At 42.7% G+C, this 15,536-nt stretch overlaps 1 protein-coding gene across 13 annotated transcripts in view; it reads left to right on the forward strand.

Annotated features, from left to right (window-relative positions):
* Nucleotides 1–15,536, forward strand: part of Lekr1 (leucine, glutamate and lysine rich 1) — a 175,310-nt gene that overhangs the window by 147,010 nt on the left and 12,764 nt on the right. For all 13 annotated transcript variants that reach the window (XM_059265433.1, XM_059265431.1, XM_059265444.1 and 10 more), the window contains 2 exons: nucleotides 7,806–7,970; nucleotides 11,128–11,427. In XM_059265433.1, coding sequence (XP_059121416.1) covers nucleotides 7,806–7,970; nucleotides 11,128–11,427 — 465 coding nt within the window. The remainder of the gene's footprint in view (nucleotides 1–7,805; nucleotides 7,971–11,127; nucleotides 11,428–15,536) is intronic.

Below are 15,536 nucleotides of genomic sequence, written 5' to 3' on the forward strand. Positions count from 1 at the left end.
AAAATACAAAGTTTGACAGTGATGAAGTTATTTATCTAATGTCATTTGTAATTATACATAATAAACATATGGCTAAAATATTGAGGGCATAGCTTAATTTTAAATTAATAAAATCTAAACATTTTAGCTCTAGAATCATCTGCAAGGAATGTCTGTTACAAACCAACAATCCAGATACTGAAATGGCCCCATTATTAGAGGGCTTGCTGTACAGCAGGCTTTGTGTTGAATACTTTTGATAAGTGTAGTTTCACTGGTATGACATTATCGTTCCAGTTTTACAGATGAAAAATGAACAAGACTGGGAGAGGTTAGGTAGTGTATCAAGGCTAGAGAGCAAGGAAGTGAGCTGACACTAACTTCATCCTCTAGGATCTACATGCAAAGTCCAAGACTTCTGCATTTCACAGGGCACAGTCACAATGACCAGATTTACTCTTTCATCTGAACAAATAAAACAGTGGTTTCAAGACATCTGACAGTGACAGGACCTGTGAGTGGGTAGCGTGGTCCCTTGATCGTCTTCAGGCTGTGACACGGGGAGTGCGAAACAGGCCGAGCTTGGCAGGTTCTGTGAACCGAGGAGGCCGTGGAGGTGAAAGAAAGAGCCCACAGCTCTCCAACTAGTGTTTGCAGAAGAGCGTTCCAAAGAGGAAGGCTGCAGGGGATCTAGAACGTCCGCTTAGTGTGTGCATGATCAACGTGTGCGTGTTGAGACTTCAGCCAGGGAAGGCCCTTCTGAGAGAAGTAAAGAACCAAACACTCACAAGCCAGACTTCTTTTTACCAGACAGACTCGAGAACCTGTAGTACACGGGACACTCAGAAGGCTCCTCCATAATTGGCATTCCATTATTGGGCATTGTTAGCCCTAAATTAGATGAGCTGACCCTGACAGATGTCAAAAGGAAGACCTAATGTAAGATGATTCTTTTTTTGTTTGTTTGTTTTGTTTTTCAAGACAGGGTTTATTTGTGTAGCTCTGGCTCTCCTGGAACTAGCTCCATAGACCCAGTTGTCCTCGAACTCACAGAGATCCACCTGCTTCTGCCTCCCAAGTGCTGGGATTAAAGGCATGAACCATTACTGCCTGGCTAAGAATCTCAGAATAGATACCACACATATCCATAGAAATACAAACATATCCAGATTCTGGAAGACAAACAGATCCCAAGCACAAGCTCCTACCAAGGTAACATTCACAGTGTCTGTGTCTGATCCATAATTTCCACACACAGAAAGAACCAGAAGAATAGAATTCATAATTAAAAGAAAAATCAATGAATAAACACTGACTCAGAGGTGCCGTGAGTTGGCCCAGTCTCCCAGAGGACCCAGGTTCAGTTCCTAGCACCCACATGGTAGCTCACAAGTGTCTGTAACTCCTGTATCAAGGGATCTGATGCCCTCTCCTGGAATCTATGGGCATTGCACATACAGACATTTGTGCAGGCACAACACTCATGCCCATAAAATAAAAATAAATATTTTAAATGACTCGGAAAGATACCGGTGTTAAGATCAGATGATAAGAACATAAAAACCATTGACCTGAGCACTTGCCATATGTCCAAGAGGTAAAGGAAACTTCCATCATGCTAAGTTTAGTTATGTAAGCTAAAACAAAATGGACATGGAAAAAGTGATTCAGACAAGAGTACTAATAGAAATTTAGACACTCCAAAGTCCAGTGCACCTCAAAACACAGCGAGTAGAAAAGCCTTTTTGATTAAAAGAAGATTTTCTTTTAAAGTCTCAAGAAGTGAAAAGCAGATCATCAGCGAGCTCTGAGCTGAACTCATATGGCCTGATGTCTGCAATTAGGATTCCTGAAGATCAGAGAAGGGAAGACAGAGGCCTCTGAATAAATGATGGGCTTCCAGTTATTAATTGTTGATCTGAGTGCCTATTTGTTGATGCTCTGTTCTGAAAGTCTTTTCCTATACCAGTGAGTTCAAGGCTACTGTCCACTTCCATTTTTTTTTTTTTTTTAAATCAGGATCATCAGTGTAACTGGTTTTATGTTGAAGTCTTTGATTAATTTGGAGTTGAGTTTTGTGCAGGGTGATAAGTGTGGATCTATTTGGATTCTTCTACATGCAGCCGACCAGTTAGACCAGCATCATTTTTTGAAGTGTATGTGTGTCTAGCTTTATAGTGCTTTGAAAGAAAATGGCCCCCAAAGGGAGTGGCACTATTAGGAGGTGTGGCCTTGTTGGAGGAAGTGTGTCACTGTGGGGGTGAGCTTTGAGGTCTCTTTTTCTCAAGCTTCCCTCAATGTTACAGTCACTAAACTTCCTGTTGCCTACAAGATGTCGCACTCTCAGCTCCAGCATGTCTGGTACACGCTGCCATGTTCCCCTTCATGATCATAATGGACTGAACCTCTGAAACTGTAAGTGAGCCACCCCAGTTAAATGTTTTCTTTATAAGAGTTGCTGTGGTCATGGTATCTCTTCAGAGCAATAAAAACTAACTAAGACAAGCTTCTTTTTCAAAACTCATGTGTCTGTAGATGTATGGATTTATGTCTGAGTCTTCAGTTCTATTTCGTTGATCGACATGTATGTTTTAGTGCCAATACCATGCTGTTTTTTATTACTATAGCTATGTAGTGCAACTTAAAATTGGAGATGGTGCTACATACTGCAGTTCTTTCATTATTCAGGATTGTTTTAGCTATCTTGGGTTTTTTGTGTTTAAATTCTAAAAATTAGTTATTTTTAAAATACAAAATCAGAAGCCTAGGGATATAGCTCAATAGTAGATCACTTACCTAGAAAGAGCCAGACACTGGATTCCATCCACAGCACCACAAATGCTATTACTAGGGATAAAAGTCATTTCATAATGACAAAAGGGTCATTTCAGTAAGAGGACGTGATAATCCTAAATGTTCAAATGAGTTTAAGTCTCCAGCACCTGTGTTAAAAGCTAGGCATGGCTTCTCACTGGTGCTGTAGGGTGTAGAGACAGGCATTTGCTGCACCTTGCTGGCTGCCAGCCTAGTTCCAAGTTGTGTAGGAGACCCTGCATCCAGGGAATAAGGTGGAGAGTGACAGAGCAGGGCATGACACACAGTGTCTTTGTCTGGCTTCTGCATGTGTTCTCATGGTGCACAGATACACTATACACAGTCACACACACACATACACAAATGATATATGCATAGAAAATTATATTTACAATATATTAATATGAAGCAAAAAGTGATGGAACTACAACAGGAAAAGAAATGCATAATTAGAAATTAATATCTTTCTCTTAATAACAGATAGAAAAATAGCCCAAAACCCAGAAAGAATAAGTAGTATGGAAAGTGGCATGCTGATTTATCTTTAAAAGCTACACTGAAGAATACTATTAACAAACTTGACATGGTGTTGTTTGTAGAGCTCTCCACTGCCCAGTACTGTATGCATTCTTCTCATGTGCACATGAAGCATTTACCAAAATGGACCATAGCTCGTGTTACAAATTTGAAAGGATTTGAGACATACGAAGTATTTTCTCTGACCACAGTAGAATTAAATTCAGTCATTAACAGAAATATCACAGTATTTTGAAACCAAACAAACATTGAATCTGTGTCCTGAGCCACAATGCTCTGTAGGCATGTGGGGAGACAGTTTTGTTTTGTTTTGTTTTTTTTTTCGAGACAGGGTTTCTCTGTGTAGCTTTGCACCTCTCCTGGAACTCACTTGCTAGCCCAGGCTGGCCTCGAACTCACAGAGATCCACCTGGCTCTGCCTCCCGAGTGCTGGGATTAAAGGCATGCGCCACCACCACCCGGCGGGAGACAGTTTTGATGGAAGAGCCAAGCTCATAGAACCACAGAGTCCAGGAGCAGTGGCATGCCTATCTGCCCTCTGTGCCAGTGCTGATTTGGTGTATTGCTTTGGAAGCTGTTTTGTTTGCTTGTCTCTCTTTATCATTTTTTATTAGCGTGCAAAATAATGGGTTCCATTATGGCAGTTCATACCCCTAGTGTCACTGTGCTTCTCTCTCAGCCTGCTTCTCAATCTAAACGTTGGGGAATAATGGTTTCCAACAGTATTTGATCTTTCCATTTGGAAAACAGTACGCTTTCTTTTTAGGAGATATATTTTCACAAATGGTCTGTGCACTGTCAAATAGAAATGACTGGTCTGGCTCCTGGTTTGGTGTCTAAAGCTGATTTGAAAGATGTTGGATGTTGTTGAATAACAGGCAGTTATGTGATCACATGGGAACTGTCTCCATGGACAACAAAGAATAACAAAGTCAGCCACAAAAATTCCACTTTGAAAGTAGTGAAAAGACAGTACATTGTTCATCAATATTAGATACAGACTGTATGAAATACCAGTAATGTGTTTCAGTAACAAACTCAACAGGTATTCCAGAAGCAATTTCTAGAGTGCTCTGGAGTCACCAGGGAGCCTTTAGCAAGGATGTGGGTTGAACCAGGAGAGGATACAGATGAATGGGAAAAAAAAAATGAAACCCTAGGCTTTGTACACAGGTTTTACTTTGTGTCCTTGTGTAATACTTATACTTATTTTTTTAGAAATCTTTTCCCCTACAATTGTTAGAAATAACTGAGTTATTACATATAAAATAATTTGTGCTTTATTTGAACCCCATCAGAAGAAGAATTTGTTTTGTACAAAACTTGTCCTGCCATCTAAGCTACTTAACAGTTTATATAAAAACAACCATACACTTGGCCTGAATTCATCTTGTCAATGTTAAGTACTATAGTTAAATAAATCACTGTGACCATAGGCTTATCATTTCATCCAGACTAAGTCAGATCATGCAGGAATTGGCAGCTTTGTGCCATGGTGACACCTTGTCACAGCATCCCTGAAGTGAATCATTTTACTTGTCTTTCTCAGCTTGTGCAAATTGAAAAGTAAACTGGTAATGGTCAGTCTCTCTTCTCCCGTCTGCCTGTAGTGCTTCTCTTCCTGTTTCCCCTCAGCCCTTCGATTTTCTCCCTCCTTTTCCTGTAATGGTCCAAGGGTGAGAGGATCTCAACTTCTGCTCAGGCAAGGTGTCACCTTTCTTCTGAAAGATGCTCTTTGTTTCACCTACATCAAGGGACCCAACCGATCTCCTATGTGACCTCCTCTCTATAGACAAAACTAAGGAGATTCCTTCTACAAAAGCTTCTTCCAAAGTCCTTCTGCCATCTAATTTATAGTCTAGCCTGTCCCACCGACTTTATGTACCTAATTACTCTCCAATTTTGAGTAATCAGTCCCCATTTGAAAAGATAGAGTTTTCCTAAAATATTTACTGGATCTACCAATTAACCACACAGGTTGGTTTCTTTTCAATTTTGCTGCTTGATACTTTAGCGCCCTGGTAGGCATTTTGTCCCAGGGTGCTCTAAAAATGTTTAAGGCTCTGAAGATATAGTTTAGTGGCAGAGCTCTTTCTAGCTCACATGAAGTCCTAGCTTCAACCCCTAGCCCCAGTGCAGAGAGAAGAGTGGGAAGGGAAGGGAAGTGGGGGAGACAGGGAAAGAAAAGAAAAACCTAGGGGAAAATAGTGTCTGGGCAACTTATAAAATTATTAACCCTTAAAGTTCTGCCTTTAACTTTCCAAACATTTTGGACAGAGTTTCTTCCTTCCAGGTGTTCTTGGCTTACCCACCCCAGGTTTTCTGGAGCACAGTAGTCAAACGGGGAAAGAGTGGAAGTCAGGCTGGAAAAAGCCAAGAGGTGCCATAGACAGAGTTCAGACTGCTTCTGGCCAGAGTTCTGGCCAGGGAAAGCAGGCTGGAGGCCAGCCTGTGCAGTGCTTACCAAGCACACACCCGGTGTGAGACGTTTTCGTCTAAGGAAAGGGGCACCGTGATAGTCCACACGAAGGTGTCCTGTAGGCTGGTCGTGTCCTAGCAAAAAGTACATGTGAGGAGTTTTGGATTTTTTTTTAATTGATGCATTGAGAAACCACTAAGAGAATAAAATAATCTACATTTTGTGAAGAATACTGTGTCATATGCAGCATGGACTGGGGAAAGGCTGGAGTGGCCTTTGTCACAATTAGAGTAGTGGGAAGGCAGGTGCAGTAAAATGGGGTAAAGACATCTTTTGTTTGGTGGAGAGGAGGGAGTAGCTGAGAAGATGTTAGTGCTGGATCCAGACAGAGGGAAAGCTGAAGAGAAATAGGCTTTGGGGCAATGTCAAGACTTGTACACCATGTAACTCACTGTGAGTTGTCTACCTAGAGGCAGGTGGTCAGGAGCATCTGGTCTTCAGAAAAGTGTTCTTTCCCCTCTGAACAGTTCTGTAGTGTCCCTTCAAGGTCACCAGTAACCCTTCCCCAAACAATGTAGAAGTGTATTTTGAGAGAGCCGGAATATCTCCTTTTATTTTGTCTACACTTTACCATTGAGCAGCCCTGTCCTCCGGGCAGTAAATCCTACTGACCCTGGGGCTAGTCTCCTAGCTCACTTTATTTAATCTAAAGAGTTTCCGGAAAACTTTGTCAACAAACTTTCTGTGTCCTGGTATCTCAGTTTCTGGAATCCCTTGAGAAATTCAGGAAGACCTCTTTCCTTCTCTAAATGACCAGAATCACACAGTCAGAAGCAGTCAGGCTTGGCAGTCTCTTCCCAGGTAACCTGGCCTTCACCACATCCTATAGACTTTATCATCCTGGCATGGCGCAGTGTAGACCTGGAGCTGATCTGTCGCTAGGATCTCATCTCTGATCTCAGAAGCTGAAGTCCGCATGAGTGACTCTGCTACCCCTGGGTGTCTTGTCTCTTGCTCAGAGCTAAAGCCAATAGTTACAAGCCACATTGATGAAGATGTTGGCCCCACTACAGGAAAAAGTGCTTAATGCTTGGTGCTGTCTGAAATGGAAACTCCTGCTGGGGAAGGAGTGAGTTATGGTTTCGTGAGGTGTGAGGTACCGCAGAACATCCCTCTGTGTCCGTTCTGTGGTAGAGACGGCAGGGCTGGCACGTGGAGGTAATCTGCACCGACTGGAGTTCTTGCCCGTGCTACAGCCGTCCACAGATGCTCTGCCTCACTTAATCCTCATAAAGGCCCCCAAAGGAGCCAGTTATAACTCCACCAGGAGAGGTTGTGATCACACAGCCAGCAAGTGTCGGAGCCAGGACCGGGACTCAGTTCCACCTCCAGCTAAAGCCCTTGTTTGTTTTTTCCACAGTTCACAGAAGCATGAGAGACTGGAGCAGGGATTTCTAGAGTCCCTTCCAGCATTGTGATTGTCTGAGTCTCCATGTGGCTGTGGCCATCCTTGTCTGTCTTCCCTCTGTTCTTCTAGCCTCACTGGCACTCAGATGACACTCCGTGACTCCATACCCCACGGTGACCCTCCATCGAGGCAGAGGCACCTGAACCTCCAGTTTTTGTTCCTTTTTCAGCTGAACACAGTCTAACCTCAGCACTGGGGCAGAGGGCATTTGTTTTGTTTTGTTTTGTTTTGCCGATACCCCCGACCACCACCACCACCACCACCTCCCCTTCTGATGAGGACTGAGTTAGCAGTGTAAATGATTAAGCTTTTAGTCATTTTCAGTAATGTGACTCAGCTCTTCTCTTGGTAGTTCTTAAAACGGCTGTCTCTACTAAATTTCCAGGTTTTAGTTACTAGAATATTTGGCCCAAGGTCAACTTTGAGGGGCTAACTTCTAAGTGAACATTTTTAGTACTAGAAATTTTAGAATACTTTAATTAAAAACTTGATGTTTTGCTAGTTTAGAAACTACAGTCTGAAAATGCATTGACTCTGCTTATTTCGAGGTAAAGTGGCTTTAGTGTATTTTCACATGCTGTTTTCCAGGCTGAAGCTGAGCTCACCAAGGAAAGAGCCCGGCATCTCATTGAGCTCCAAGAGCAAGCTCTTCTCTTTAAGGAAGAAGCTAAACTGGAACTTGACATTGAAAAAGAAAAACACCAGGAAGTAATCCGGAAGTACCAGCAAGAACAGGAGGGCCTGCAGATGAAGGTCTGTCGCCACTGACCACAAACCTCACGCTCCACTCAGGCTCCCTTTCCACAACTTGACAGTCTGCTCACGGGTACCACACCTCTGCCCACACAGACCAATGGTTTGGTTTACCTGCTTTCCAGAAAGGATGCTGGAGATAAATTACAAAAGCACACAGCCAAGCCCTGTATGCATTTTGTTTTCTGCTGATGTCAACTTGCCTTTAAAACTGACCACACTGCATAGCCGATAACTAGTGTGGCTACAGAGTCTAATACCAAAAGATAATGAAGTATTTTACAGAATTAAAAATGTCCTTCCTGGGGTTTAAACTTCTTACCTAAAGATATGTTTAATTTTATTTAATTCTAACCATTTTTGGATGAGGAAAAATACAATAAAAAGTAGTGAGTCTGTTGAAGTGCCCTACTTTGTTAGTTAGTTGTTGATTTTACTTAATTCAGAGACATCCTCCTGCCTCAGCCTTACAAGTGTTGGGATTACAGATGTATACCACCAAGTCAGGCAAATTATCCCTGCATTTGTAGGACTGAACTGTAGAGAGAGGCAGAGGGCTAGAGAATGAATCAAAATTCAGTGTGAAACTGAAAAAACCTCATTAAGAGTCCATGCTAGAGCTACTAGATGGCTCAGAAGGGAAAGGCGCTGGCCACTGTGCCTTAAAAAATGAATTCAATCCCTGGGACCCACATGGTGGAATTGGGGAACCAACTCCTACATGATATCCTCTTACCTCCACATACACGCAGTGGAGCACATGCACCTGTACACACACATGCACACGTACACATGCACACACAAATAGATAAATGTCACTAATGCATAATTTTGAATTTTTTTAAAATCCAAATTAGGGATTAGAGAGAGAGCTCTGCATTAAGAACACTTTTGACTCTGATTCAGATCCCAGCACTTACATGATGACTCACAACCCCCTATAACTCCAGTTCCATAGGCTCTAACCCACTCTTCTGCCTTAGGCATGCATGGTGCACGGACAGACAGATGTGCAAACAAAACACTCAGACACATAAAATAAATAAATCTGGAAGACCAGCCACCAGAGCACATGACACAGTAGTGCCTGGCCCCACCCAGAATGCTCTTCAGATGTTCCTGTCTTGAAATTCTTGATGATTTCATCTTTGACTCTGTGGTGGTGTTTTTGTTGTTGTTTTTTTGTTTTCTCGTGAATTCCTATTAACACAATGAAGCATGTGCTGGAGCTGGAGCTTTGCTCCCCTGATGGGCTAGCCTGTCCTAGCCAGGTCCTCACGTCTTGCTGCACAGCTCCTGGTATCAAAGGCTCCACTGAGTGGCCATTTCCCTCTGCCCTTCACCTCATGACTGCAGTTGCCCTGAGTAGCTTAGGATTCCATGGGCAGAGGAATGTAAACAAAATGATACCATTACTTAAGACAAGTCTAAATTCAAATTTCCTAGGAGAAATCTGATTTTTAAATGCTGACTCCCTTTTTAAAAATCCAAACGTATTTGTGGCTCGGTGAAGCCCCTGTCACAGGGCAGCTTGCTCTGGTTCATTGTCAGCTGTGCTCTGAGGGAGGGAAACCACTGTTCAGACCTAACGGTGACCCTCTTGGGTTAGTTGAAATAGTAGAATATTAATTTCTGCAATGACTCATGGTGGTGAACAGATTTCTTCCAGCAGTTTTTCCTTACGTAAATTTAACATTTGAAACAAATTTTCATACATACTGTTTTTAAGCAGTGGTCCCCAGAGCTCTGGGAACTGGCGTCTGTGGCGTTTCCAGAGTCTCCGTGGCTGGTTTCCTGCTGGACCATAAATAGAGGACTTTAGAGGCGCTCTGCATGCCTGCTCTTCTGTTGTTTGGTTGCTGTTGTATTGGTTTGCTGTTTGTTTGTTTGTGTTTTTTAAGACAGTAGCTCACACTGGTCTGCCACTCACCATGAAGCCCTGGCTGGCCACAAAGCCATAGTAATTCTCTTGCTTTGGCTGGAATCTCAAGAGTAAGCCACCAAGCTCAACTTTCTGTTTTTTAAGAGAAAGAAAAGTCTTTTCCCTTGTAAAGACTGCATTCTTTGAGCAGAAGGTCCCCCAAGTTGTTGGTCTCGTGTTCTTCTGTGAGGAGGAACAGCACATGTGGGCCCTGTCCTGGTATTCTCCAGAGCGGTCCTAACGACAGGCTCAGTGGCTACTCGTCCTTCAGTCCGAGTCATTCAAACTTAGTACTTACTTCTTCAGTTGTATTGGTCGGTTGGCAGTGCTCTGCAGCCAGGCCTGGCTTTCCGGAGCCCACTAAGCATGTCTCTTCCCTGCTCAGTCATCAGTGGTGGCAGATTAGCACTAGTGGAAAAGGGTTTCCAGCATTGAAATTAGATACAAGTCTAACCCAGGGGAATTTTTTTAAATGTTTACTGGCACCTCACTATAGAACAATCCAGAATATCCGTGATCACAAGAAGTGGGGGAGTGCTGCTGTAGAAGACAGAGCTAGTGTCTGGGCTACATCTATCCAGTATATGAGAAAGAAAAAACGACGTCGAAGGCAGACTTGCTGTTCGGATATGAGTGATGGACAACCATGGCACTCTCACTGTCTCCAAACATCAGGCAGGCACTTGGAGGTCCCCGAGTCCAGCCAAGCCCTCTCCCATCTGTTTGTGGGAAACTGAGTTACCTTTGGCAGTTCAATACAGTCACAGAGATTCATGTATTTCCAAGGGTGCCCACGTAGTTAATGGGATACCATTTTAGGAGAAAATAAATAAGACTGTGTTGACTTAAAAAAATATCTGAAGGCCTACATATGTCATAGAATTTGCTTTTCATCAGTTAGAAAAGCACACTGGTTTATTAGAAGAAACTTTTTTGTTTTATTTTGGTTTTTTTTGTTTTTGTTTTGTGAGACCGGGTTTCTCTGTGTAGCTTTGCGCCTTTCCTGGAACTCAGTCTGTAGCCCAGGCAGACCTCAGGTTCGAACTCACTGAGATTCACCTGCCTCTGCCTCCTGAGTGCTAGGATTAAAGGCGTGTGCCACCACCACCCGGCTAGAAGAAACTTCTTTTTTTTTTTTTCCCCCCCTCCCCCAGAAGAAACTTCTTAACAACAGGAAGATCTCTGCAGTTCCCTGGAAACAGTTGTCTGTTAACTAACATGTGATTTATCTTACAGATTGCTGACTTAATCGCAGGCGCTACAAAAGACCTGAGGCTGGAAGTGGCCTCTCTCCAAGAAAAGCTCAACCAATCCCATGAGCAATACACTAAAGAGTCTGAGTCAAAGGAAAAGGAGATTGAAGACATGAAAAGTTTGGTTGCAGAACTGGAGTGTCGCTTGAAGCAGGAAAGCGGCCACGAAGATTCCGTTTCAGAGGACTTGAAGAAAGAAGTGAAACAGAAGGCAGACGAACTGGAAAGAGTAATGCTGGCCCAAACACAGCTGCTGCAACAGTTCAGCCAGTCACAGGAAGAGGTAGGAAGCAGATGACCCCAGTGAAGAGCACGCCATTCAAAAAGCAGACAGACACATAGACACAAATGAGACAGGCAGTTTGAGGTCAGGGAGAGAGTCCCCCTGGCTCCATGGTATCCCGTAGTGTGCAGCTATCCACTGGAACACAGCCCATCTACCAGGGGCCACACCCCTAAGGAAAACTGACTCTTTCCCCTAGCAGCCATCAGCTGTCAACATGGCTTCCCAGGTAGGGGCAGGAGGCTCAGGAGCCCATCCCTGCTCCGTGATGGAGTGCGGACTGGCTTGACCCTTCAGCCTCCAAGTCCGTAAGAACAAGGGTCTGGTCATGTCAGTGGGAACCCCTAGTCCTGCATCGTAGACTCTTTCTGCTCCTCCTTCCACCAAGTTCTGTGAGCCATGGGGCAGTGGTGTAACACAGATGTCCCATCATGGCTGAGCCTTTTCTGTGAATCAGTTCTGTGTTGCAAAGGATCACTTAAAAGCTCCAAGACTAGGGGGTCTTTACAGATGACATCTTATTTGCTTTAACATTAAGTCTTTGTCAAAGAAATTTTCAGAGCGTATGCTGCTTATGTTAAAAAAATATGGACAATATAAAGATAACTGGGCTTTCATGTTTTACAACTGTCAGTCTGGACTTCTGGGGCAGCTTTCATGCTTGGGTCTTTGGTCGTATGTGTGCAGAGTTATTTTAGCAGTGTTTTAAAAATTGAAGTAGACTCATTTTTATTGAGAAATTTTTATCTCTTCATTATTTATGAACCGCTAAACAGTTTAGAAATAGTGTAACAATTGTAATATTTGATCCAATTTATGACAATATAGCATATAAAGACAAATAGTTTTGAATGCTAGTTGAGAAGTAAGGTTTTTGTTGGCCTTACTGGCATCTTAATAAAGAAGTAAATGGAAAGTGCTAGCAATAATATCAGATATCAACAATAAACATGTTTATTTTGCTGTATTTAAATTGCCAACCAAAATTGAAAGCTTATGTCAGCATTATAAAATGAGACTATTACATAGAATCATAAAGATGAAGTATGGAATGGAGAAACTGTTAAATAAGAACAATGTCCAACCTTATAAAGCAGCCATTATTTACATGTCACAAATGAGGAACTAACTAACAAACTTGATAGTTTTACAGGCTCACACAATGAGGGAGCCAAGATTCAAATTTGAATCTCTGTGGGACAAAAGTTCCTTTTCCAGAAAGAACCACTCTTCTGGAAGTGATTCTGATTCTGAAGTTCATGATAACCTCAGGCTCAGCCCACAATGCGCTGTGGTCTCCTTTACTTGCTTTTACTCTAAAAATGAACAAAAACAAAGCAAATAAACACAAAACACCAAAATAATAAATACGGTCTGGCTTGGGCTGGGGGAGGGAGGGGACACCATAGGGTTGGGTGGTGGTCTCATGTAGGGGGACAGCAGCTCATGCCAGTCAGGAAAGGAACAGGAACACGCTGGAGAAGCTGAGGAAGGAACACACGGCGGATGCGCGTCTCGTGGGTCCATGTTAACATCCCTGTGGGGAGAAGGGCGCTAAAGGAGAGGGAGGCCATGCCACTGGACTAGCAAGTCTCGATCCCGAATAAGAAGTCACTCGCCAGGGGACAAATAGAAAAGGGAAAGGTCAAATTTTTAAAAAATGTAAATTATCGTCTATGTAGACACTAGGGACGATGCTAGGTAAGATTCAGTGTAATTATAACAAAATGGTACCTGCCACATCCTACCTTCTGGGAAATGTTAAAGAAAGCCTTGAGTGAATAATTGAATTAACCCCCAGAATAAAGAAAGACCTATACAGAAATTTATTAGATGAAAAAAACCAAAAGGTAGAGGCACCCTCCCTTAGGAGCCTGTAATTAGCACTACTTGACAAATTACCCCCAAAGCCAGTGACTTCAGACTCTAAGAATTCATTGTCTCATTTCTCTTTGAAAGACATACTTGTTTACATTATGTGTTTATATGTGTCTATGTGAGTAGATGCACATAAGTGCTGGTGTGTACAACCGTGTTCTCCAGTGGAAGTCAGAAGAGGGTGTCAGGTGTCCTCTGTCATTCATAGCTTTATCTGAGACAGAATCTCTTCCCGACTCTGGGGTTCTCAGTTTCCTAGCTAGGCCAACAAGCCCCCGCCACCCTCCTGTCTCTGCCACCCACAGAGCTGGAGTTACAGGTGTGTGCAAGACACCCAGCTTATTACACGGGTGCTGGGTACAAACTCCAGTCCTCAGGGCTGGACAGAAAGCAACCCTAACCATTGAGCTATCTCTCTAGCCCCTTAGTCTCTTATTTCTGTGGATGAGAAAACTGTTGTAGTTTAGCTGGGTGTCTGTGGTTCAGGGTCACCTATGAGCTTGGTGTGAGGATGTCCATGAGGCAACAGTCTCAGCTAGAGGCTCAGCTGAGAGAGACTGGGCTGCTGGCTTGCTCGAATGAGCAGTTATATTAACAGGTTAGTAGTGTCAGGAGCTGGTGATGGAGAACCTGTGGCTGTTGGCCAGAGGCATCCATCCCTCAATTTCATGCTGCATGGGCCTCTTCAGAAAAGAGCTCACACTGTCTGCCGGCTTCCCTCAGGACAAGTAGAGAAAGGATGCCAAGATATAATCTAAAACAGAAGCCACAGTCCTTAGGTAACCTAGAAGTGACGTCTCACAGCTTTCTTTATGTTCTCTTCATTCCAAATGAGCCAGTAAGTCCAACCTACATGCAAGGTAAGCGAGACATCAAGATGTGATTATTAGGAGAGAGGGGTCCTGAGGCTGTCAAAAGCTTCTGTATTTGTTACTTTTCTATTGCTGTGATAAAATACCAGGACCAAAGCAGTTTATAAAGGAAGAAGTTTAGTCATGCTTATCTTCCAGAGGGTTAGAGTTTATGATGGTGGAGCAAGGGCAGGGAGCTGAATGGCTGGAGCAGCAGCTGTAGGCTCAGATCTTGATTCATAAGCAAGAGGCAAAAAGAGACACTTGGGAATGGGGCAGTCTTTTGAAACCTCAAAGCCCACCCCAGTGACATATCTTCTTCAACTAGGCCACACCTCCTAATCCTTCTCAAACAATTCCACCAACTAGAAACCAGATATTCAAATATGTGAGTCTACACTTATATCTTCTAACCACACCCTCTAGAGGTGATGTTAGCAAAACTAAAAGTGAAGAGTGGATTTATTTATAGATAAGAGAGCTAAGGAGAGCTCATCTCATCTTCCTCCTAGTTATGAAAGGAAGTCACTTTTAAGACTGGTTTCATTTTTTAAAATGTGGACTTCTGTTACTGGAGAGATCACTCAGCAGTGAAGAGCAATTGTTGTTCTTCCAGATGACCTGGGTCAATTCCCAGAACCCAAATGCCAGCTCACAACTGTCTATAACTCCAGTTCCAGGGGATCTGATGCCTCTTTTGACCCCTCCAAGGACTCTTACTCACACACAGGGCACAAACATACATTCAGTCACACACACACACACACACACACACACACACACACGTAAATAAAATATTTAAAAACAAAACAAAATATGAAATTCTGAAAGATAGGAAGATATTAGGTTAGTGTGTACATAGCAATGAATCATTACTAGAGGGGAGAAAGTAGTGTTCATAAAATAAAGCTAATGAAAAATATGGGGGGGCATTTTCCTTTTGTGGGGGGGACAAGTAGACTGAGTTTTTTTCCATCAAAAGTTACCAAAATATCACCTCAAGTTAAATAATGAGAACTGAAGTATAAGTAAATAACTGAGGTTGTTTCTCTGGTTAAACAAGCCAATGTCCAAAATATGCTTATAAAATAGGAAATGAGCCAATGAAAGTGATAGGATTTATGAGCAAAAAGAATGTGAGCTGTAAATAAAGTCATATAAAATGAAAAGTTCCGTGTGTTTTTAACCATGTTCTGTAAATACTTTAAGTTCCTCAGATTCTGGAGAATTTAAAGCTGTAATTACTTGGAGAAAAAAACTCCCATTAGAATGAAGATAAATTAGTGTTCTCCCAAGGAAGCTAATTAAGGGAAGAAAAGTCCTATTCTCTTTCAAGAGGCCGAAGAGCGAGTGGAATTTGTTTTTAACTGTAGAAAGGGT

The sequence above is a fragment of the Peromyscus eremicus genome, chromosome 6, assembly GCF_949786415.1.
Source record: "Peromyscus eremicus chromosome 6, PerEre_H2_v1, whole genome shotgun sequence".
Taxonomy (NCBI): domain Eukaryota; kingdom Metazoa; phylum Chordata; class Mammalia; order Rodentia; family Cricetidae; genus Peromyscus; species Peromyscus eremicus.